The sequence below is a fragment of the Patiria miniata genome, unplaced genomic scaffold (assembly GCF_015706575.1).
Source record: "Patiria miniata isolate m_02_andy unplaced genomic scaffold, ASM1570657v1 HiC_scaffold_3, whole genome shotgun sequence".
Classification (NCBI taxonomy): Eukaryota; Metazoa; Echinodermata; class Asteroidea; order Valvatida; family Asterinidae; genus Patiria; species Patiria miniata.
The window spans coordinates 8,193,850-8,220,619 of record NW_024037069.1 but is presented as its reverse complement, the minus strand read 5'-3'; the positions used below and the strand labels follow the sequence as shown (position 1 = coordinate 8,220,619).

Sequence of the window (26,770 nt, the reverse complement as noted above, 5' to 3'; positions counted from 1 at the left end):
CGTGCTCAGAGTATTTCAAATATCCGAAACAGCTTGTGTTTGTCAACAAACACATTTCTAGTTTTCTTCTCCTTTTTCAGTCTTTTTCTCCATAGGTCTTGTACACGTTTCTTCTACCAGTCCACTTTGGCACTTTTTGAAATCCGATCAAGTTCAGACTTGGTACATACTTAGACCACCACCCACAGATGGTCCTAGAAGAAATTCGTGACCGTGACGTCATCAGGTGTCGGGTTACGTCACATTAAAGATGTATTTTTCCCCGTATGTTTTGTACACGTTTTAAAACACTCCAGTTTGGCACCTTCATAAATCCGATCGACCTCAGACTTAATACATACTTAGACCACCACCAACAGATGGTCCAAGAAGAAATTTGTGATCGTGACGTTATCAGGTGTTGGGTTACGTCACATTAAAGATGCATTTTTCCCCATATGTTTTGTACACGTTTTAAAACACTCCACTTTCGCACCTTCGTAAATCCGATCGACCTCAGATTTGATACATACTTAGACCACCACCCACAGATGGTCCTAGAAGAAATTTGTGATCGTGACGTCATCAGGTGTTGGGTTACATTACATTAAAGATGTATTTTTTCCCATAGGGTTTGTACACGTTTTAAAACACTCTACTTTTGCACTTTTGTAAATCCGATCGACGTTAGACTTGACTACCACCCACAGCTGGTCCTAGAAAAAATTCGTGATCATACCAATGCCGAAATGTGTTATAGATGAAAATTCATGTGATGTCATCATCAAATGTCATGTGACGTCCCTTAAAGGGGCATTTTGTTCTTTATAGGCCTATATTTACAGACCTATATGTTCGATTTGGTTATAACTTAACATGTACGTATAATGTGCTCCTATAGATGACATTTTTTAGTGGCGTCACTGATTGTTCATCACGTGCACAGAGTATTTTGAATATTCGAAACAGCTGGTGTTTGTCCACCAACACATTTCTAGTTTTTTTTAGCTGTTTCGGTGACACACCGAAACAGCTCTTGTTTTCGTTAAGATTTGTTTAGCTGTTTTGGTGTACACCGAAACAGCTCTTGTTTTCGTTAAGATTGTTTTTTCTTTTTTTGGCTTTTTCGTAATTTCGCGAAAAAGCCTTTGTTTTTGTTCTCATTTTTAGCTGTTTCGGTGTACACGCCGAAACAGCTCTTGTTTTTGTTATTTTTTTTTTCTCTTTTTTTTCCCACTTTTTTTCTCATAGGATAACACGTGTTTTCGTTCTACAAGTCACTTTTTGCCTTTTTCCATATCTGATCGACTTCAAACCTGGCACACAGTTAGACCATCATCTGAAGATGTATGCCGAAACTTTTCGTCATCATGACGTCATCACGTGTCACGTGACGTCATCCCCTAAAAGAGCACACTTCAAGGTCCTATATCTACAGAACTGGAAGTCCGATTTGGTTCAAACTTGGTATGCAAGTATTCCGGGACGTGTTATAGACGAAAATTGCAGTGACGTCATGATGACGTCATCGTGTGATTTTATTAAAATTATTCAAGTTTTGGACCTTTTACTCATATCTCATAAACGGAATGTGGCAAATTCGAAATTCCTTTTGTAACAGGTTTTTTAGGTCATAGATAGATGCCCAAAATTTCGTAAAATGTGTGACGTCATCATGACGTCATCAAAACCGTGATTTCTTTATTCACATATAAGGGTATGTCCGATCTTTATAAAACTTGGTGGGTAGGTAGGTATAGATAACAGCATTCGAAATCTGAAGTGACGTCATCATCACGTCATCATCTGATTTTTTATGAATTTTTCAAATTTTAATATTTTCGTCAAATTTTGCAAAAAATATATAAATACGGTCTGGTCGACTTTAAACCCTAGTGAGGTACCTTAGTGGAAAAATCGTGACACGGTGGACAAAAGCACCATTTTTTTACCAAAGCATCTCCATGGTATACCTTTTCGAAAAAAAGACGGACGCAAAAAAATGGATTATGGGAAGGGCATGTATGACGTCATTATGACGTCATCAGCTAATTATTACATGAAATATATATAAATTGATAATATCTTCTGAACTACAAACAACACAACAACAAAAGTTGCATCAAATGAAAGGGAACATCAAGATCTATACCAACAAGTGGTATGTCAGGGGCGTGGAATGTAGTAAAGGGTGGTTTTTGGGGGCCAAAAAACATTTTTTTTTGTCAAAAAACCTGATTTTTGGCTAAAATCATGTATTTTTGTTTGGCACCTTGTTTAACATGCAAACCGTATGTGTTATTGTGAGATTTTGTTTTTAAGTCAGAGAAAAAGGTTCAAATTCTATGCCCAAAGAGTTTTTGCAATTGATTATTATTTTTGTAATTGATTATTAGTATCTTAAATGCTTACACTTGTTCCTTAGAAAACTGCAGTTACCGTAAGGAAAGTTATCACCATTTTAGGGTATGGGCCAAAATGGGACTTAAGATTTCCTGTATTACCTTGATAAGGCCCAACAAATAGTTCTGCTTCCCATTACATGGCATATGAAAACAGGGTTGGTAGGTAAGGATTTTTTTGTTTGTGTACAATCATATATGGAGGCGTTTGCGTGTAGTCAAGGGTGAAAGGGAGAAATTGATTGTTTTGGGTTCTTTTTTTCTCATTTTTCCCGTAAAACAAATTAGGGTAGGGGCTGTCAGAATAGGGTAGGTAGGGAAACCGGAAGCAGAACAGTTTACTATCATTTTTTTTGGCCTAATACATAGTTTAGTTACCAGCAAATAGATAGTATGCATTACTTTTATCAATGCATGTCCAGTTTGAGGAGACTTTTGAATCAAGACCTCCAACAAATCATGCATAGGCCTACGTTCCTTTTATATTACCAAAGTAAAAAAAGCTTAAACTGTTGTGCAACAGCCCACAAATAAAAGCTTACCACTTTGTATTCATTATGTTCAAATTGACTATCTGATTTTTGAAACCAATGCATTTAGTGGTGAGACTCCTTTTTGCGTCTCAAAGTGCCTGAAAATGTAAAGTTGTCGTGGAATCGCCCTTAAATAATTAGAATAAGTCAGGAGTAAGTCAAATCGGTTAGGGGTCAAATCGGTTAGGATATGCTGGGGTGAAATGGAGAAATGAGCAGCCCTATCTCCACTGAGAGGGGTCCAATAAAATTCTAAGTTCCAGTTCTACGAGGACCTCAACACCACCATCAGAGGTATCCCTGTCGTAGAACAACTGTATCTCCTTGGCGAATTCAACGCCCGAGTGGGATCTGACCACAACTCGCTCGCTCACGTTGGCGTTGGGAAGCTAACTGAGAATGGGCTGAGGCTGCAGAAGCACCTCAGATCCCGTCACTGGCTTCAGCTCATCATCACAGGAAGACCCTCACGAAACTGCGTTCTCATCACACGCAGCGCTGACTGTAATACAGACCACTCCCAAATAAACAGATCCACCGCTCAAGGCAAAAAAGACGCCCATACTTCAAACATCGCCAGGACGTCAATCCCAGATCTGTGCAACACGAGGAATCTCCCTCCTCGGTATCGTTAAGAAGGCCTTCGCCCTTGTAGTGCTGAACAGATCGCAGCTGCTAGCTGAGCGCGTATAGCCTGAGAGGCAGTGCGGGTTCAGAGCTGAAAGATTAAAGATCGACATTATCTTCTCCATTGTCTTCGACTTACGGCAGCTCCAGGAGAAGTGCCGAGAGCAGCGACGACCGATGTACTGACCGCAGACCTAGCCGATGAAGCCCTTTGACCTTCGTCAGTAGAAAAGGCCTTTTCAGGCTATTGCAGAAGATTAGATGTCTCCAAGTCATCAAAAACATTCAACTCCATTACCTTATCAGCATCGGTCATATGATGTGCACAACAGCTGAGCACCGCCGAACACTGTCCGGATCATCTCTAGCAACATGTCTGCGACGAGGTTAACACAAAATCGAGTGCAAATACCTTACCAGTTCGTTGATGCGTCAAAAATCGGAGACAATTGGAGAAACCAACCCTCCCAATGAAGGCATATAATGTTTCCGGAATCATCTGCCATAGTTTGATACACCGTATGGGTATACCAGCAGAATGACTGGCAACGTGAGAAGTTTGAAGTGGTCAATGAGCCAGGACCAGCTATCAATAGGCTCCCTACTATACGAGCCGCACATACCCTACGAGCCGCACCCTACACTTGGTCAAAATCTACACTGGTACACTGCCCCAAAGCCTCAGGCCCCCACAGGAACCAAAGGGCTGACCACTACCACTCCGGTGCAAGGGCGGATCCAGGGGGGGGAAATTGGGCCATGGCCCCCCAAAAAACGAAACCATTTTTTTTTTTAATGTGACATCGCAATAAAGGCAGGCAATGAGTACACCACCATCTTTTCCTCAAAAAAACATTGGTTAAAGTGGTCCTCAAAAAAACATTGGTTAAAGTGGTCAGAAATTGCCTCAGATCGCACCACAGAGCATCTAGAATCCAAAACATTTTCGGGGCCCTTGCGGGCCCCGAACACCACGCCGTAATTTTTTTGACCCACTGTTGGGGTGGACCAAATTTTTTTTTGGCCCCCCCCCCGAAAATTTTTTTTTTCTGGATTCGCCCTTGCTCCGGTGAGAGACATACAAGACCTGAAGGACCGGCTCCCAACGCAGTTTGATACTTTCGACGACTTAGATACGCGCTCTCCTACACCTCAAGCCAGATACTCATGCAGTCCCATAGGTGCAGCTTTCATGTCAAACCAAAACCGCAGGCCGAGCTGAAAAAGACTGAGAAAGGCTGGGTCATACGAAAAGTCTCCCATCACACGGACGGGTGCAGCTCTACCACAGCAACTGCCAAAACAAAAGGCCCGTTCAGGATGTGTCCAGATCCCAAGCAGCTAAACACATAATGTTTTCTAAAGATCCCCACTCTTGAGGAGCTCAAGGCAGAATTTGCACTGGAAAAGTTCTCCTCCAAGCTAGACGTCAAAAGCAGGGTATTGATAATAATAATAAATAATAATAATAAAAGAACATTTGTTAAGCGCCGGTATCCGCCAAAAATAGGCGCTCATGGCGCTCGAGGAGAAAGTCAAGTTAAGATTGTGTGTTGTGAGAGTAAGCTTGTTTGTACAGGTGAGATTTTATGTTTGTCTTAAATGTTGTGATGGATGGAGATGATTTGATAGCCAGAGGGAGTTGGTTCCACACTCGGGTTGACGCTGCCGCAAAGGATCTGTCACCCCACAGAGTGGAGGTCCTGGGCTCGTGAAGCATCATGAGCTCACTGGAGCGGAGTCCGGTGCGTGCTGTTGAGTACGGGTGGATGAGGTCGATGAGATACTCCGGCGCATTGCTGTGGAGGATTTTGAACACGAATAGGCCAAGTTTGTATTTAATTCTGTATGATACTGGAAGCCAGTGGAGATCTGCTAGTACAGGAGTGATGTGAGAATGTTTACTAGTGAGAGAGATTAGTCTGGCACTGATGTTTTGTAGTCGCTGCAAACGGTTTAGTTGATTTAGGTTAATGCCATACAATAGTGAATTGCCCATGTCAATTTTGGATGTGATGAAAGCGTGAACAAGTATTTCAGTTGTGTGTTTGTCAAGATATTTTCGTATGTGTCCGATGTTACGGATCGACATGCAGACTGATCTAGAGATTGATGTAAGGTGAGGTTCCATGGATAGAGATGAATCAAAGATAATACCAAGATTTCTGACTTGATTTGATGGCATGATGGTTGAATCACCAACCCTTATAGATGGAACATGAACTTTGCACGATTGCTGCTTTGAACCTATGATGATAAATTCGGTCTTTTCATCGTTGAATTTAAGCCAGTTTTGAGTCATCCAAGAACGTACGTCATCAATGCATGTTTCCATCTGCTGGATTGCTGAATCAACCTTGTGTTGTTGAGGGTCTACTGACATGTATAATTGGGTATCATCTGCATAACAATGATAGGATATACCATGCTTTCGAATGATTTCACCAAGTGGCATTGTATACAGAGAGAACAAGACGGGCCCTAGGACTGATCCTTGAGGTAGCCCAAAATCAAGAGAGACAGTAGATGAACTTGAATCATTGACCCGGACAAATTGAGATCGGTCATTAAGGTATGATTTAAACCAGTCTAATGCAACTCCATCTATCCCAATACGAGTGTATTGGTCTGCTCATCCAGGGCAGTCTAAAAAACTGACAACATACAATTTGGTTGTTAACAGCTTTCGTCGCCCATTCATCGGCTTTTCAGTAAGCCAAGATAATAGTCCCAAAAAATATTGATGGCAAAATCAGCTAGATGCCTTGATGCGTCACCGCGACGACATTGCAGTATTCGGTCTCCCTTGAAGAGCATGACGAGCGGTCGAATGTCTCATCGCCCTGATGGAAACTGCTGGTTCCTTAGAATAGATAGCAATGTCTCACACTACACCCCAAATTGCGCGGACAAAGTTGCTCCCTTCAGCGATCTTCTTCAAAAAGATGTACCATCTCTCTGGGAAGAGGACCATCAAGCTTCTTTTACAACCCTTAAACACTCCATCTCAACGCAGTCCTGGCTACGATTCTCCGACACACAGGTATAGAAACCATCCTCAAAGTAGATGCATCTGAAAGAGGATTGGGCAACACCCAGGAAGGTAAACCCATCGCATTTTCCTCAAAGAGCCTATAGATCCTCTTCCCAGAGCATATTCTCGAAATCGAGAGAGAAGCTGTGGCACTGCTGCAACTTCATTCGACTCCAACTTCATTGTTGTCACTGACCATTAAAACCATTGGTTACGATCTGGCGCAAAATCCTAGACAGTACGCCACACCTCTTGCAGCGTTTTAAGCTACAAGGATACAACTTCGACGATGTCTACAAACCTGGTGCTATGATGGTGATCGCAGATGCACCCGGCAGATTGCCCAACCCCTCCAAGCTCGACAACGAGACATGTGATGAATCTGTAACTTAGATACACTGGGATGGGCACCCGACTGTAACTTATGTAACATTGTTTTGTCCGCCTATCTTTGGAATAAGTTTACACATTTAAGATACCAATAATCAATTACGAAAACTCTCTTGGCATAGTATTTGAACCATTCTCTCTGACTTAAGAACCAAAACTCACAATACCACTTATGATTTGCATGTTAAAACAAGGTGCTAGAATGATTTCCCCAAATCCATGATTTGAGCACCATTTTTTTTTTTTACCAAAAAAGGGCTTTTTGGCAAAAAACCCACCCTGTACTACATTCCTTCCCACTGACATACCACTCAAATGAAAGATCTTGCTGTTCCCTTTAACCCTAAAAGGGCCGGGGGGGGCGGAATCCGCCCCCCCCCTCAACATTTTCCGCGATAGCTTCTAAAAAAAAATTTTTCGCGACCCGAGCTATTATGACTTTTTAGCCTCGAGCTTTGCGCATCTTTTGATACCAAAAACATAAAAATCGGACCACGGGTTTGCACGTAGCGAAAAATTTTCCGGCGCTATGCGCCGTGAAAACTGAATTTTCGCATATACGTCGTGTACACCGCGCAGAATTGGCATTCATTCATATGAATAATTAATTAGCCATAATTCCAAAACCCTTTGACCTATAGTCATGAAATTTCTTGGGCATGTTGAGGAAGAGTTGTTCTATGCATGTAGTGAGTTTCAAAAATTTTCGTCACTCGATGGCAAAGATCTTAGGGGGGGCGGAATCCGCCCCCCCCCCGGCTGAGAGATGGTCAAAATAACCCGGCCCCTTTAGGGTTAATTGATACCACATTTGTTGTTGTGATGCTTGTCGTTCTGAAGATATTATCAATTTATATGTTTTTCGTGTAATAATAAGCTGTTGACGTCATAATGACGTCATACATGCCCTTCCCATCATCCAATTTTTTGCGTCCGTCTTTTTTTCGAAAAGGTATACCATGGAGATGCTTTGGTTAAAAATGGTGCTTTTGTCCACCGTGTCACGATCCTTGGCATTTTCGTCATTAAGGTACCTCACTACCTGGCACCCACTCAAACAATCATCTGAAGATGTATGCCAAATCATGACGTCATCATGACGTCATCGCGTGTCACATGACGTCCTCCTAAAGGTGCATACTTTAAGACCCTATATCTACAGAACCGGAGGTCCAATTGGGTTCAAACTTGGTATGCAAAAATTCCGGGACGTGTTATAGACAATAATTGCAGTGACGTCACGATGACGTCATCATGTGATTTTATATAAATTATGCAATATTTGGACCTTTTACTCAAATCTCATCAATGGAACATGGTAAATTCAAAATTCTTTTTGTAACATGTTTGTTAGGTGAAAGATAGATGCACAAAATTTCATAAAATGTGTGACGTCATTATGACGTCATCAAAAACGTGTTTTGTGATTCACATATAAGTGTATGCTCGATCGTAATGAAACTTGGTGGGTAGGTAAGTAGAGATAAAAGCATTAAAAATCTGAAATGACGTCATCATGAGGTCATCGTCTGATTTTGTATGAATTTTTTTAATTTTAATACTTTCCTCATTAATAAAACGGTCGAAACAGCTCAGTGTTTGTCCACAAACACATTTCTATTTTTTTTTATTTCTTTTTGTCGCCAAAATCCCACAGACTTTGTGCACGTTTTTTCTGGCCTCCACTTTTGGTATTAATCTTTGTCATACATCATTCAAAGTTACCATAAGCATAGTCCCTATAGCAAAGATGTGTCCCGAAGAATGACGTCATGATGACGTCATCGACTAATTTATTATAAATTTTTGAATATTTAATTTTTCCCATAGACTTTGTACACAGAAATCAAAGGGCATCTTTGTCCAAGCAAAGACCCTAATTCAAGCAACATTGCGTAATGATGACGTCATGAGGACGTCATCCTGTGTTGATTTATAGGCAATTAAATTGTAGTTAAACTGTAGTTAATCTTTCTTCCTCATCAATATCTGATTGATGACCCTCCAAGGGTCTCAATTTTTGTCCCGCTCCCCGTTCTGTGAACCAGGTTCAGCTCAGCCAAGATCTCACGGAATACTACCGTAGAATCCGTCTGCGTGAGTTTTTCCTGGACAGTGAACCGTGTGAGCCAGAGCCTTTTCGAGTCAAGAGTTCATGGGTACCCCCCAAGAATCGTGTGCCAGCCATAGAGACATACGTTCAAGTTATCAATTCCCAAGTCACTTACCCGGACAACTTCCCCCACAGGAATCGTGATAATCTCCCCAGAGAGGAGCGCCTGGCTCTCAACTCCTTGCACTCTCGCACCGACATCATCATCAAGCCAGCAGATAAAGGTTCAGCTGTGGTCATCATGGATCGTCAGCAGTACATTGATGAGGCCCACCGCCAGTTGGATAATCGCATTAACTATACCCACCTTGACTCTGACCCCACAGGCACTTTCTGTCGAGATATACAACAGGTACTTGACGATATGCGATCACGTGACCAGTTGTCCAAGAAAGCTCACAAATTTCTTTCTCCCTGTGATTGTAGGACTGCCAGATTTTACCTTCTACCCAAGATTCACAAGGCTGGCAACCCCGGTAGACCCATCATCTCCGGTAATGGCTCACCCACGGAACGCATCTCCCTGTTCATTGACAGTTTTCCCCTTGTCCCACAGATTTCCTCATACATTCACGACACCCCAGACTTCCTACGCAAGCTTGAAGGAATCAATGACCAGATTCCCAGCACAGCCACCATTGGGACTTTCGACGTCTCATATCTGTACACCAACATCCCACATGAGGAGGGTGTTCGTGCTTGCTCCTTGGCTCTGGCCAAGGCAGGACACACGACTCCTCCCATCAGTGATGTTGGCACCCTCATGAGACTTATACTAACGAAGAACAATTTTTCCTTCCTTGGTGAACACTATCTACAGGTACACGGCACTGCAATGGGCACTCCCATGGCCCCGTCGATGGCTTGCCTCTTCATGGGCGACCTCGAAGAACGCATTCTTGCCTCGGCCCCATGTCGCCCTTGGATCTGGTGGAGATATATTGATGATGTTTTTGTCATCTGGACCAGTGATGAGGACAGTCTCTTGACCTTCACTAACCACATCAATTCCTTCCACAGAACCATCAAATTCACATCGGAGTTCTCGGCTCACCAAACCCACTTTCTGGATGTCACCGTCCGCAAGCAAGGCAACTCACTAACCACTGACCTGTATTCCAAACCCACAGACACCCACCAGTACCTCCACTCCTCCAGCTGTCACCCCAGGCACTGCAAAACTGGCATGGCGTTTAGCCAGGCACTCAGACTCAGAAGAATTTGTTCTAATGATTCCGATTTCTCCCGCCATACACAGATACTGAGGAACAACTTGGTGGCCAGGGGTCACAGCTCTCGCCAAGTTCATCGTGCCGTTGCCAGAGCTAAAGCTATCCCCAGAAATCTAGCTCTCACGGGAAAGGCCCCTGATGCCATGGCCAAACCCATAATTCCCTTGGTTACCACGTTTCACCCCAATCGCCCTCCCCTTCGCAAAATCACTAATGACAATCATCATATCCTCCATACTTCAGATCGCCTTGCCCGCGCCATCCCCAACGGCCCCACATTGGCTTACAGGCGTCCTCGAAATCTACGGGACTTGATTGTTCGAGCTGAAGTCCCTTCCTTAGATGCATCCCCTCCCACCCAGCATGGTACTTTCAAGTGCAGTTCCAGATGTGTTGTCTGCCAGATTCATATCCAGGAGTCTGACTCCTTTTCTGGCCACTCTTCTGTCACTACCCACAGAACCATTGGTAACATCACTTGTAACACCTCCAATGTCATATATCTCATTTCTTGCAGGGTCTGTGGAGTGCAGTATGTAGGCGAGACTAAGAATACGCTCAAGAAGCGTTTCTATGCCCACCGGTCAACGGTCAACACCAAGAAACTAGACACCCCTGTTGGTCATCACTTCAACCTGCCTAACCACTCCATTTCTGATATGATTTTGCAGGGCATTGAATCTCTTGGCCATCGCAAGGACTCAGTTCGCCTCAGCAGAGAGAAAGATAATCCATCTGGTCTTCCTTGTTTGTGTCTACCCATCTTCCCCCATCTTTTATCCCTTTCCACCTCAATACTGTTCCCCCCCCCCCCACATCATCCCTTCACTCTCACACTCTTTTGTCCGTTCCCACTCCCTGTGACCTTTGATCCTTCCCCTTTCTGGTCCCTCCCCTGTTTACACAAGACCCCTTGTGGTTTGCCATCTCCCTTTGTTTCTTTGTTCTCTCATCCACCCTACCCTGCATCTTTCCACACGTTTCCCACCTAATCCTCCTTTTGTGTTTCTTCTTTCAGCCCTGCATGTTTGTGTGCAGCCCCATGTTAATGTATGTACCTCTGTCATTTCTGTTTTAGCCTCTGAAGAAGAACTTGCTAAGTTCGCAACGTCAGGCCACATTAATTTTAAGAGCAATTAAATATTGACACTTTTAATATTAAAAAATGCATAAGAAATCAACCGTATGCGTCCGCAGCATTCTGTTACCGGCAAGTGGTAAAGTAGGTTGAGGTCACGTGAAATCACGTGACCCTTGCTTCCGGCCAAAACCGGAAGTGGCTTGTTATTTGAAAATGGTAATAGATATGATCTTGCTTTCAACGGTGTTAGTCTTTCGGCTAAAAGTATTCTTCAAATCATCTTCCAATGACGCCATGCAATCTTCAAGCGCCCTCTAGCGACAGGTTGAAAATTTGCAAAAATGTATTTTGAATAGATGTCTGTGGCGAAGTTTGTCGGGATCGCCTAAATATTGGTGTATATGATAACCTTGACCCACTTGTGAAGTGTGCGAAGTTTTAGGCTAATGACGTCATTAGACCGGAAGTTATAATAAAAAGACCCTTTTTCATTTGAAAATTCCTGAAAAATCAACCATAGCAGTTTTTATGTTAGTTTTTACTTTAATTGTCAATTTAAGGGTAGGTCTAAAACATTTCAAAGCTTCGAGGCAATAAGCGAACTCGGACATGCCCTGCGCACGCTTAAAACTTCAGGTTGACAATACCACTGCTCTAAAACATGCACAGATCGTCTATATGTACATACACGTACGTTACGCACATACATCATATGTCAGTCAGCCTGCAGAGCACGTGTTGCCGAGGTCAAATCCTGTCCACATCACAGTGACCGTTTTAGCCGATTTTCGGCTAACTTTGACAGATTTTATGTTCATGCATGCACATAGTCAGGGACGTATAATAAAAAATCATAATGCCGAAAGCCCCATGTTACGTATTTAAAGGTGCAGTTTTTCCCACAAGTCTTTTCCTATACAACACTGATATCTTACTGAGTAGTTCTCAACTTCAGCCGAGAATTACTATGAGAAGAAAAGAGAAATCGATTTTTTTCGCACTGTCATTCGATTTAACATATTCCTAAGGGTCAGAATATCAAGTAATATTTCATAAAATGTTTCAGTTCAAAGGCAAATTACAAATTTAAAGGTGCAATTTTTCTGCAGGGGGATTTTTTTTTTGCCCGTTAACTTTATACACGTGTTAGCCCATTGACTTTGCACACGTTTTCAAGCCACCATTTCTATAACTTGGCAATCTGGAATCGTCATCAATGTTACAGCCAATAAAGACCCTCATACAAAATTATGCCAAGACTATGACGTCATGATGACGTCATCACCTAACTTTTTTTATTGATTTTTGAAAATTTACATGCATATTATGAAGTCCTATATCTACAGAACTGTTAGTCCGATTGGGTTGAAACTTGGTATGTGGCTAGACCGGGATGTGTTATAGGTTAACAAAAAATTAGGTGACGCCATGATGACGTTATCCGGAGATTGTATATGAATATTTGAAGTTTTTGACCTTTTAGCCACATCTCATGAACGTAGCATGCAAAATTCAAAATTCTTTGTGTATTTGGTTTGTTAGGTAAAAGGTGTTTGCACAATATTTTGAAAGAAATATCTGACATCATTATGACGTCATAAAATGCAATTTTTCAAAATACATATAAGGAAAGGTTTGGCTGTCATGAAACTTAGTGGGTAGGTAAATAATGGTACTAGTGTACAAAGTTTAAAGTGAGTCACGATGACGTCATCGTTTGGTTTTTATAATTTTTAGTTATTTATAATTTTATTCTGCTTCCACTAATTGCACACTTTCTTTCATCGGATTGACATTAAACTTGATTCAAACCAAAATCACAATGACAAAATGTGCATTGAGAAGGGTCTTAAGGATGACGTCATTGCAGGGCAAGTGACATCATTTGATAAAATTATACTTTAGGAATTATTCTAAGCGTTTTGAACAACCTTTAACTACATGAAGCACTCTGAAAAGTAACTGCAAAAGGACAAACAAAACAAATATTTGTAAAATGCGAAAAAGCCCTGTGTTCTGTTTGCAAACAGACATACAGCTCTAGTTTCTTTCTTTTTTCTATTTTTCAGACTTTTTCTCCATAGGTTTTGCACACGTTTCTTCTACCCATACACTTTGGCACTTTCGTAAATCTGTTCAACTTTTGACTTGGCACACACTTAAACCACCACCCACAGATGGTCCTAGAAGAAATTCGTGATCGTGACGTCATCAGGTGTCGGGTTACGTCACATTAAAGATGCATTTCCCCCATATGTTTTGTACACGTTTTGAAACACTCCACTTTGGGCACTTTCGTAAATCTGATCGACTTCAGACTTGGTACATAATTATATCACTACCCGCAAATGGTCCTAGAAGAAATTCGTGGTCGTGACGTCATCAGGTGTTACGTTACGTCACATTAAAGATGCATTTTTCTCCATAGGTTTTGTACACGTTTAAAAACACTCCACTTTGTGCACTTTCGTAAGTCTGATCAACTTCAGACTTGGCACATACTTAAATCACTACCAACAGATGGTCCTAGAAGAAATTCATGATCGTGACGTCATCACGTGCCAGGTTACGTTACATTAGAGATGCATTTTTCTCCCATTGGTTTTGTACAGGTTTTGCTTCAAACGTTGGTACACACTTAGACCATCACACACAGATGGTCCTTGAAGAAATTCGTGGTTCTGTAGATATAGGTCACCGATTGTTCATCACGTGCACAGAGTATTTCAAATATCCGAAACAGCTTGTGTTTGTCCACAAACACATTTCTAGTTTGTTCTCTTTTTTTCCGATTTGTCCACTTTTGTCATATGTTTTGTACACGTTTTTTTTCTACCCAAACACTTTGGCACTTTCGTAAATCTGATCAACTTCTGACTTGGCACACACTTAGACCACCACCCACAGATGGTCTTAGAAGAAATTCGGTTTGGTAAGGGTTAGGGGTAGGTTAGGGTTAGAAGAAATTCGATTTGGTTATAACTTGACATATACGTATAATGTGCTGTTATAGATGACATTTTTAGTGACGTCACTGATTGTTCATCACGTGCACAGAGTATTTCGAATATCCGAAACAGCTTGTGTTTGTCCACAAACACATCTCTAGTCTTTTTTGGCTTTTTCGCAATTTTGCGAAAACGGCATTCTTTTTGTCTTGATTTTTGGCTTTTCCGCAAAGCTGCGGAAAAGCCTTTGTTTCTCTACGAATTTTTTTTTTTTGGGGGGGTGGGGGGGGCTTTTCCGCAAAGTTGCGGAAAAGCCTTTGTTTCTCTACGACTTTTCTTTTTTTTTTTTTTTTTTTTCCTCTTGGGACTTCCAACCAAAATGCCATAGACTTTGTGCACGTTTTTTCTAGCAAACACTTTTGGCATAAAACAAAGTCATATGACATCAAAACTTAACATAGTCACAGAACATATAGCAAAGGTCGTTCGCGAAGATAGACGCAATGATGACGTCATCATGGGTCATGTGACGTCACCTTACAGGTGCATACTTTAGGGCCCTATATCGCAAGAATGGTAAGTCCCATTTGGTTCATACTTGGCATGTAGGTAAACCGAGATATGTTATAGGTCAAAATTGAGGTAACGTCACGATGACGTCATCATGTGATTTTATAATAATTTTTGAAGTATTGGACCTTCAAGCCATATCTTATCAACGGAACATTGTAAATTCAAATTTCTTTTTGCAATGGGTTTGTTAGGTAATGCATACTTGGACCAAGAAAGTGAAAAGTGCATGACGTCATGATGACGTCATCAAAAATGTGATTCTTTTTTCACATATAACAGTAAGTCTGATCGTCTTGAAACTTGGTGGGTAGGTAGATACTGTTACTTGTATGCAAAATCTGAATTGACGTCATGATGACGTCATCAACTGATTTGTTATTATTTTTAAATTCTTTTACTGTTTCTTCTACTTGCAAAATTTTACATGAAATGGGATCATATTAACTTTAAACTAGGCATATTACAAGGCCCTTAGGTAAAGTTGGTCCTGTGAAGTTTGAAGCCGATGACGTCATCAGACCGGAAGTTACAACGAAAAAACCTTTTATTCTTAAAAAATTGCTAAAAAATCAATCCTGAGAGAGATATAATCTTTAATTGTCCGCTTAATGATATAATAAACATTGGTGTTTATTGTACTAGGCGCGTGGCTTGTCTATTTGTTCACCCATGTGACCCGCCGACGACAAAAAAACCTAATGGTTGTCCGTCGCTCAAAAATTCAATGAAAGCGTGAACAGTGTACAGGGTGCGTGTACGCACATGTATGTACATGCATTCACTGAAAGGGCCACGTGGCATTGCTAAACCACTGGGCGCGTAGTCTTGGGCCCAAGTCGCTAGAAAGCATGGAATTAAAAATTAATGAGCGGAAAAGCCCTGTGTTCTGTTTGCAAACAGACACACAGCTCTAGTTTTTTTCTTCCTCTTCTTCTTCTCCAAAAAGCCCATTCAATTTGTACACGTTTTTTCTCTGCACGACTTTAGTGCTTTTGCAACTTCGGATTTTCATCGAACTAATACCAATGAAGGACCCTTATGCAAGGATGATCCTAGAACAATGACGTTATGATGACGTCATCGACTAATTTATTATAGATTTTTGAATATTTAATTTTTCCCATAGACTTTGTACACAGAAATTTAAAAAAAATTATCGATTTTCAAAGGGCATTTTTAACTCTTTGCCAGTAATTTATTTACACCAATCTTTGTCCAAGCAAAGACCCTAATTCAAACAACTTTGTGTAATGATGACGTCATGATGACGTCATCCGTTGTGTATTTATAGGCAGTTAAATTGTGACACTTTTAATATTTAAAAATGCATAAGAAATCAACCGTACGCGTCCGCAGCATTCTGTTGCCGGCAAATGGTAGAGTAGGTTAAGGTCTTTATTTCATTTAGTGTGCGTGAAATCACGTGACCCTTGCTTCCGGTCGAAAAAGGCCAAAACCGGAAGTGGCTTATTATTTGAAAATGGAAATAGATATGAACTTGCTTTTAACGGTGTTAGTGTCTTGGCTAAAAGTATTCTTTTAATCATCTACCAATGACGTCATGCAATCTTCGAGCGCCCTCTAGCGACAGGTTGAAAATTTGCAAAAATGTATTTTGAATAGATGTCTGTGGCGAAGTTTGTTGGAATCGCCTAAATAATGATGTATATAATGACCTTGACCCACTTACGACATGTGCGAAGTTTTAGGCGAATGACGTCATCAGACCGAAAGTTCTAATAAAAAGACCCTTTTTCATTTGAAAATTCCTGAAAAATCAACCATGGCAGTTTTTATGTTAGTTTTTACTTTAATTGTCGATTTAAGGGTAGGTCTAAAACATTTCAAAGTTTCGAGGCGATAAGCGAACTCGAACATACCCTGTGCACGCTTAAAACTTCACGTTGACAATACCTCTGCTTCAAAACATGCTCAGGACAGGACGTCCACAATGTACATGTACATGCACGTACGTTGTACATAGGCACATACATCGTATGTCAGTCAGCCTGCAGCGCACGTGTTGCCGAGGTCAAATCCTGTCCACATTGACCGTTTTAGCCGATTTTCGGCTAACTTTGACAGATTTTATGTTCATGTATGCGCATAGACAGAGACGTATTATAGCACTTTTGGCATTAATCTTTGTCAGATATCATTGAAAGTTGGCATAAGCATAGTCCCTATAGCCAAGATGTGTCCCAAGGAGTTTTTATGTTCATGCATATTCAGGGCATATTATTGATTTAAAAAAATCATAATGCGGAAAAGCCCTATGTTCTGTTGCAAACAGACATAGACCTCTAGTTCTTCTTTTTTTGGCAAACGCCATAGACTGTGTACACGATTTTTCTGGCACCCACTTTAGGCATTAATCTTTGTCACATATCATTCAAAGTCAACATATGTATAGTCCCTATAGCAAAGATGTGTCCCAAAGAAACACTTCATGATGACGTCATCATGTATCGAATGACAAGCAATCAAAGATCAAGAAAACCCCGTAGACTTTGTAAACGCTTTTCTACACGCCACTTTTGGCATTGAACTTCGTCATACATCATTCAAATTAAGCATATGCATTGTCCTTATGGCAAAGTTGTCTCCCGAAGGCTGACGTCATGATTACGTTATCAGGGGTCACGTGACGTCATCACAAACGTGAATACTTTGAAGTCCTGTTACTTTGAAGAACTGTTACTCCGATTGGGTTGAAACTTGTTATGTGGCTAGACCGGGATGTGTTATAGGAAAAAAATAAGGCGACGTCATAATGACGTCATCCTGAGATTTTATATGAATATTTTAATTTTTGGACCTTTTAGCCATATCTCACGAACGCAACATGCCAAATTCCAAATTCGTTTTGTATTTGGTTTGTTAGGTAATAGGTATTGGCAAATAATTTTGAAAAATGTGTGACGTCATCATGACGTTATCAAAAATGCGACTATTCAAAACACATATAAGAAAAGGTCCGATTGTCATGAAACTTGGTGGGTAGGTAGATAATAGTACTAGTATGCAAAGTCCGAATTGACGTCACGATGACGACATCGTTTGATTTTTTAAAGATTTTTTAAATAATGATATTTTTTTTCTGCTTCCAAAATTGCACAATTCTTTCATTGGATTGACATTAAACTTGGTTCAAACCAAGACCACAATGACAAAATGTGCATTAAGAAGGGTTTTAAAGATGACGTCATTTCAAGGCATGTGACGTCATGTGTTAAAATTGTATTCTAGAATTTTTCTTTGAACTAAATAACTGCATGAAGCACTCTGAAAAGTGACCGCAAAAGGACCAACGAAACATTAATATTTTGTGACATGCGAAAAAGCCCTGTGTTCTGCTTGCAAACAGACACAGCCGTAGTTTTTTTTCTTTGTAATCAGATAGACCATTAGTTGGTAAACATTTTTTGTCAAGAACGTGAAGTTGTTCCACCTTTACTTCCGGGTCTACTGGAAGGTGAGAGGGAGATTCAAAATGAAGACTTAAGCCTGAATTCAAAACAAAGCACAATTTTTTCCAAACGGTTTAAGGTATGATCATAAAACCTATAGTGAGAACTTGTTCCATGTTACGAAGATGTTATAAATTTGTGACGTCAGCAGGTATCAAATTATAACCGATTTAAGGGAGCAAGTTGACAAAATAGTTTGACCTATATCTCTTGAACTAAGACAAGTAAACTTGTTAATTTTTTTTGTGAGGTTGTAACGATTTCCTTTAGCAACATTTAATACCCAGGGCAAAAAATCGCTTGACCTTCACTTCCGGTGTTCCAAGAAGTGCACTAGAAATTAAAGCTAACTTGAAAACGGGAAAATACTACAGACAAATACACTATGGAAGTGTTAAGTGAGGAATGCCTGACACAAAAACACATTATTTTGACGTCAACCTCGAAAGTAGGCCCTCTATCGGCACATCAAAAATAGCTTAACCTTTTCAAATTTTAAAACCCTCAATCAAAATTTTACCAAATTGCCCGTTTTTATTCCGTTAGCAAGTTAGCAACCACAAAGTTAAAGTTCATTATCCTTTATTCTGACATGAAAATATTCATAACATAAATGGGCGGTGTCTAATAAAAAAAGTTGTCTGCCCGTCCACTCTGCGTTTGTAACTCAACAAACACTCACCTCTAGTTGTTTTTGTGTTGGTAACTCGCATTCAAGTCAAAAATATCAAGAGTGGAACCATCTTCCTGGAGCGAGGTAACCCTGGCATCGTGTCCTGCCCTCCTGTCGCATCCGGACGAATCCCGCTGGATCAGATCGAAGCCATGTTCTGGTACTTCCCCCGAGTCCGACCTACAAACCTCCTGATCTTCTACTTCAAAGGGAACGTCGCTCCACAAAACGGCATCCCAGAGGGCGTGTATGACATCAACAAAGACGTCGCTCTGGTTATTGAGAATGTCACCGACTCAGATGAAGGTACCTACTACTGTAAGGTCGCACCGAAAATGAAAATGATAGTTGATGGTCACATGGATATGCGTGTCAAAGGTGAGCGTGTTGGTGATTAGTAAATAAGTTTTTTGGACAAAAGCAATGTTGCAGTTCGTTTGACTCGGTTCAGCTCCAGATTTTAACCAATTTTCTAAAGTGCGAAACGATAATATCTCGTTTAACCTCACAGTCCAGTTGGTGTCTAAAAGTCAGCGTTTGACACATTTTCTGAATAAAGCTGTGTCGGTGCATGTGCTTGGCTTGGAATTTTTTTTTAATTTGTGTCAATTCAAAGAATGATTAGTTATTTCCTTATTGATCTCACGGCTCTTGTGAACCGTTAATTGTTATTGTCCCGTTTTCTATAAGTGTTGTGCACACAAAAACACCATGAAATGCAAACAAAATTAAAAGAATAATGAAGTCTAAAAAGTTTGTTCTTATTTGTATTCAAAGATTGTTTTTAAGAACTAGCAGATTTCGCCCATGAAAAGCTTTAACGTTCTCCATGTTACTGCTTTTTATGACAGCGGTATAATAGTTGTTGGTTGATAAAAGTTTTACATATTACTACTGCTGGTTGATCAAACTACATGTTAGAATCTGAAGTAAGAAACGCTAGCTGATAGCAATATCACCAGTTGTTATTTTGTGAATGATTGTGATGACACCTTTAAGCTTCGTGTCCAAATTTTGTTTCAGCAATGTTAAGTTTGTTTATAATTTATGTAGTATCCCCCAAGAAGCCGTTTCCCGAAGTAACTCAATGCACTACATGCATATCTGAGTCAGAATGTAAGGTACAGTTGCCGAACGACATCAAGAAACCAAGGCTGACCTGCATCGTACGGGATACCAAGCCTGCCGTGGCTCTCCGATGGCTGCTTGAGTATAGTGACGGCGACACACAGTTCATCAGCGATAAGTTTACCGTACATCCGAGTAAGTGCAGGGTTATTGAACCTGAAACCGCCTGTAAGATTGGAAAAATCCTTGTGTAGCATGCTTCTGAATTGCAACATCTTTGCAAGAGCCACGTTATTTTTAGGGCCTATTTCATGGGCCTAGAAATCCTTTCATTTGGCTACATAAGACAGTATAATATAAACGTTAAGGTCCGACTTTGAAGATCTGGTTAAGTTAAGGGAACAAAATTTACCCGATTCTAAGCCAGCATGGAATCTAGACTACTCACATTTCTATGTTTTATATTGTCCCAGCCACATGATAGGCATGCCCGAGGTCATCTATCACTAGATCGTAGTTTGGACCACATCCACCAGAGGGGGCGTTAAGTTAAGGGAACAAAATTTAATGATAGGCATGCCCGAGGTCATCTATCACTAGATCGTAGTTTGGACCACATCCACCAGAGGGGGCGTTAAGTTAAGGGAACAAAATTTACCCGATTCTAAGCCAGCATGGAATCTAGACTACTCACATTTCTATGTTTTATATTGTCCCAGCCACATGATAGGCATGCCCGAGGTCATCTATCACTAGATCGTAGTTTGGACCACATCCACCAGAGGGGGCGTCACTTGCCTGGCCCTAGTGGGTGACGTAAAATTGGCGGGAAAACCTGCACCTGTACATAGTTACATAGGCTTGTATACAATTGTGCTGTTCGCATAGGGATTGCCAGTGGATCACCCCTGCTGACAAAATGGAACAGTTTTGACCTTCACAGGGCAATTCTGTGGTTTTAATGGTTATTGGGTCTAAAAGGATATAACGAATGGACTGTGGTTGTTTGGGGTTTGAGAGCAGCATGGCTCAAATTAAATGGCGGTAGAAACAAAAATCCGGTAGCGCCAGTATCGCAACTCGAACGATGCCACTGATGATAATTTATTCCTACGTCACCACAAGTCAGGTACGACGTCACAGGAGTCATAAATATTATGCAGCTACACTTGTTGCGAAGAGCGGGAAGGGATTTCGCATCGAAATCGGTAATTGTGGCAGCCTTTCGCCCGGATATAATATAACCATCAATTTTACACAGTGTTGGCATTTTAGTAGATCACAACGTGCGTTCAAAAATAATACAAACAAATTAAGGGAGCCCTAGCTCGCTCTTGAAATAACCAATGTTAGATTTATGTTATCAATCGATGAAAAACATGGGGGGGGGGGTCGAGAGGGGGGTTGTGCACCCGCTTGGTAAAAGACAGATGATTCGGGTCCTATTTTCTTTCATTTTTTTTAAAATTAAATCTAGCATTCTAGAAGTTGGTAAAAAGAGGAATGCTTTATCGTGAACGCAGGCAGTAATCGTCATTCAATTTGTTTATTTATTAAATTTTTATTCTTTTTCCTTTTTCACAAACCTACAATAGTTACCATGTTTACAAACCCTTTGTTAAATTTTAATAATAGTTATTGAAATAAATAATTTATATCATGAAAATCCTACTTCTGTCTTCGAAATAGTTGTCCTGCCCCTTCCCTTACTCGCGGTTTCAATTATTTACTTCGAAGTTCGATATGCATCCAATGACATGTGTAGTGCCATAACCACAAAATTCCTTGGAGATGCAAATGATTAATCATTTGACCCAGCTTGTCTCAATATTTTTCACAGTGAACAATAGATTAACATGTAAAGCTGAAACTCTCCACATCAAAAGCTTCGCAAGCTTACATATACAGCCGACACGTACCAAACCACTTGTGATGTGACCGTCAGGGTAACTGTTTTAGTCGTTTTCGGCTAACTTTGACATAATTTTTGTTTAAAAAAACAACCTTGACAGAAAATTTGACAGAATGGATTTTTTTGCAGATTTCTGGCAGAATTTTGCAAAAATGGTTATTTGACAGAAAAACAGCAAATTTCAACACAAAAATGTGCATTTGTTTTAAAAAAAAAAGCTTCAATCCTTTCAAACAAACCCTTGGGTAATGGGACAGGTTGGCTTGTCTAGGTGCTGAGGTTCACTGGTAAACGGACTTCGTCGTGGCCGGATCCACGTTTTGCCCACAATTTCCCAATAATTTCACAAAATCTTTATGTGACTATGTTTATCATACAATTTTAATCTTAATTAAGGCAATCTGCCTGTGATTTTAAGTGTTTATAGTGTATTTCGAGTAATTCTGGGGAATTTGGCAGATTTTTGATAAATCTGACAGATTTTTGAAGTGCATTAGCAGAATTTGGCTCTGACCTTACGATCACCCTGGTGACCGTGCAGAGATGTAGCTGTGTGCGCGCACACGTCCGTGTGTTAGTTGTATAGAGCTACGTACAGTACATAGTTGTATATGAACGCGCGGGCCTGGCAGCCAGGATGTACATAATTCATAAGTTCGATGACGCTTCTGTTTACCGCATAAATTATCATGAGTGTATCACTCGAGTTGTGATACTGGCGCTACCCCCAAATCCACACAACGGTCAGATATACAATGTATGTGTAGATTAAAGGGGCGGCTTCGCGAAAGCAAGATTTTCTCTAGAGGTAAGACATTATCCAAGCATGGTCTAGATAGCTTTCAAATTTCCCCAATTGGGCTTATAGTTGACGTTTGCCGGCTGCCAACGTTGGTTTGGTTATTGCTGTATAAATGCGCAAATACCATCTGTAGGTAAAACATTTCATGCTTAGCAAGTTCATGCAATTGGCTTCTGATCTTAGCTAGAGAAATAATAACAGCACTGGTTTTTTTTATTTTTCATGTATTGGGGTGTATTTCAGGTGAGTATTCGGTGAACACTTTCACTACTTCAGCATCAATCCCAATTATAACGAGTAATGTGGACACGATGTACAGATGTCAAGCGAACGGGGAGGCTCTAAGCGCCAGGAGTGATAGCTACGTGACGGTGACTGTCACCACAGCTCGTCGTACCCCGCAAACACCACGTGAGCATGGATATTTATTGTTTTCGTCTAACTCTACAAATTTGTTTGGTACAACTTCTGCTGTCCCTGCTCTGCACGCCTCGACTCATAGAACACCGTTTGCAGTCCCCTTCCATCCGCCAACAATATTTGCTCCAAAAATTACTGCTGCAAATGACATATAAATTATATTTTTTAAAATAAAGTACATTTCCCGAATACTTCCCTACATGGATCATCTTTTAGCCAAAGTAAAATGTATCCTTTCCGATTTTTCTTTTACCTTCTATTTTTTTAGTAATAAATTTCCGCAGTGCATATGTACGATATGCGGTTTGAAATATTATTCATCGAAATAGCTGTCGTGGTAAACAGCCTTAGTTCGAGATTTTTATTCAATAGTGGGTTTTTTTGGCGGGGGGACAACTGAATATCAATCGCGAAGACATTGATCAAAATTAATTAATGCATTTACTATAGTCAGTTTTTAACGAATTTCAAAAATAAGCCTGCAATTATCGTACATATGCTTTGATTACAGAGTCAGAGTGTCCTAGCCAGAACTATTAAAATCGCCTGTATTTAGAGGAAAAGCAACTTTTTGACGACTGAATATCAAACACAAAAGCAGTCAAGTCAGTTTGCAACTAAAAATTTCAAAATTGTATTTGCAGATGTCACATCACTTAAACCTACAATAACTAGCATGGAGGCTACGTTTAGCGAGGATCATACCGTTAAGGACACTCCAGATGGCTCTCAAAATACCCCCATTTGGTTTATCGTCGTTGTTTGCCTGTTGCTCACTGCCATCGTTGGTTTGGGCATTGTTGTGTGCAAGGTAAATTGGAGCATCCTCCCGATCACGTAGAATTTTGTTCTTCTAACTCGAGAACACTCTCAATTTTTATTCAATTATAAAGTATATATTTTGTAGCAAATATTTATATTACCACAAACGGTGTATGCACAGAAGCAGGACAACATCTTCCCATGAGGGCACTGTTCAAAACTGACATAATGGTCACTGTCAGACAATAGATAGCGCTTTTCCGTTTCCAGGGAACGTTTAAATAAACCAATCGCAAAAATGGGATCTTCGTGAAAAATATAAAGTAAACGTGAAAAAAGGGCATTTTGTCTTAAACGAGGTAAGCATTGGAACTTAGAGTACTTTGATTTTCTCCGGTTGTCTAATTTCTAGGGGTTTTTTTTTGGGGGGGGGGGAGAAATGATTTTTCGGGGGGGGGGGCGTGCGCCAACACACACAAGCATACCCTTACACAGGCATAGAAGTGGGGTACTTCTTTTGTTCTCGTGTACTAAAATTATGCAATGTCGTGCACTAATTTCAAAATGCTCTTATATTGCAAAATGCTCTGATTATTAATTTTCTGGGCTGAAATTCGAGCTTGAAATCACTTTTCTACAACTCTTCCATTTGCGACAAATCATCCCACGTTGGAAATTCCTAGTTTTTGAGTGAAATCCATATATCTATTTTGTGAAAAACTTCAAGGTCACAAAATGGCCTTGTGGGATACCTCCAATTGTTCCAGTACCCCCGGTAAGGCAGTGTTTATACACGCAGCCCGTAGCTACGCCGCTGACTGTGGTGCAGCTCTTGGTTAGCAGTTTGTTTGAGATACTCACGGTTTTTTTTTTGTTGCATTTCAATGTTATAGCATTTTCATTGTGCCTTTCAATGTTAGCATTTTAACTTCGAAGGGAATAACAATACATCGACTGATTTGAAAGATCTCGCTACGCCTAAGATCATTGAATGAACACACTGAATGACATTTGCAATTTTCTCTTTATCTGTTTAATATTTGTAGATGAAAATATTAACGACGAGGGGATCGGGAATATAAAGTTAGGAAAACTGGTCGAAAGATGGTTTATTGAAAAAAAACGTTCGTAACGTTGAAAGAACGATTCCAGTGATCCATATGAAAAGAGGATGTAGATCCCATGAGACCATTTAATCCCCTAAGATTAGATTTAAGCCCCTAAGATTTAATAAGGGAATAAATATAATATAATGAGGGCGCCCTTCATGAGGCAGCACCTCCACCGTTTTAGTTCTCGTTTTTTAATGATTTTAACATTAGTTTTTATGACAATAAGTTCGTCCATCATCGTTGTTTGACCGATATCGGATATGAGATTACCTATAGCGACTATTCTGCTCAAGATTTCCATCAGATTGGAACGGATTGGACTGATTTTTAGTGATTCTATTTCGCCAGAAGACGCACTGGAACGTATGTGTATACCGTGAGTTGCATTCCATACATGCCTTATAGCCTATTGTCCTACCTACGTGCACGTACATTCATCTACTGTTCCAGGACTCCCTTGTTAACTGATAAACTGAATATGTGCCGCTACACTAGAGAATCTCTGCTGCACATAGGAAACAACTGTTCAAAAAACAAAGATGGCCGCAGAATTGACCAGGAGGTATGGACAATCATCAAACAAGCACGTATTGCGAATATCCCAAAACGGGGCTGCAGAGCAGGTAAAAACAAACAAAGAATGATCAAAACTCATATAACTGTGCGTCCAGTTGACTCGCCAAATAATCACGATCGAGGAGTTTCTTGTGCAAATTTGGCAACGTTACCAAGACTAATGGAAAAAGACCAACCTCCTACCCTGCCTACTGTGTACTTATGTAATCCACGCTCCCTAGTGAACAAGTTTGATGAATTCAGAACGACAATACTGGATCTCAATGTAGATGTAGCTGGCATATCAGAAACTTGGTTCAGCCCCAGCACACCTATTGAACAATTTGGAGTAGATGGATTCTACCTCTCGTCAAAGTGTAGGAGCACACAACGTGGGGGAGGAGTAGCATTATACATGCGGGAGAGTTTGTGTGCACAAACTACTAACATCAAGGTCCCAGACCATCTTGAAGTGGTATGGATGAAAGCGAGACCCTATCGCCTACCCCGTGAAACATCCATACTCTTCTATGCTGCAGTATATTCTCCACCCAACAACCCACATGAACATGATCTCATAGAACATCTCCTTTGATGGTGTTGATTATATCAACACCAACTATCCTCATGCCGGTGTCACCATATTGGGTGACATAAATCGATTGGACACAAGTGATATTTACACAGGTACTGGATTCACCCAAGTTGTCAAGCAGCCGACTCGCAACTCAGTGATTCTCGATAAGATTATCACTGATATTGCCAAACATTACCACACTCCAGAAACCAGCTCCCCAATCGGAATGAGTGACCATTCCACAATCATCTGGAGCCCAAAGTCGCGACATGCCCGAAATGCAACTAACACTCGGATTGTCCGCCCAATGAAAGAGTCTGCAATCCGTGATTTCGGTTCATGGATTGTCAACCATGACTGGGAAGAGGTTTACACCAAGTCCTGTGTTACAGACAAGTGCTCAGCTTTTTATGATACTCTACAAGGAGCTATAAACTCCTACTTTCCAACCCAATCCATCAAAGTTCATTCACAAGATAAACCATGGATGACAACGTACATCAAAAA

At 40.6% G+C, this 26,770-nt stretch overlaps 1 protein-coding gene across 1 annotated transcript; it reads left to right on the top strand.

The window, feature by feature from the left end:
- Positions 1-6,356: 6,356 nt before the first annotated feature.
- On the top strand, positions 6,357-24,098 carry LOC119736421. The gene is made up of 6 exons (XM_038210440.1): positions 6,357-6,584; positions 6,834-6,948; positions 19,101-19,433; positions 20,109-20,318; positions 23,081-23,248; positions 23,902-24,098. Exons 1-6 carry the CDS (start codon positions 6,357-6,359, stop codon positions 24,096-24,098), a joined length of 1,251 nt encoding a protein of 416 aa, XP_038066368.1.
- The last annotated feature ends 2,672 nt before the right edge of the window (positions 24,099-26,770 follow it).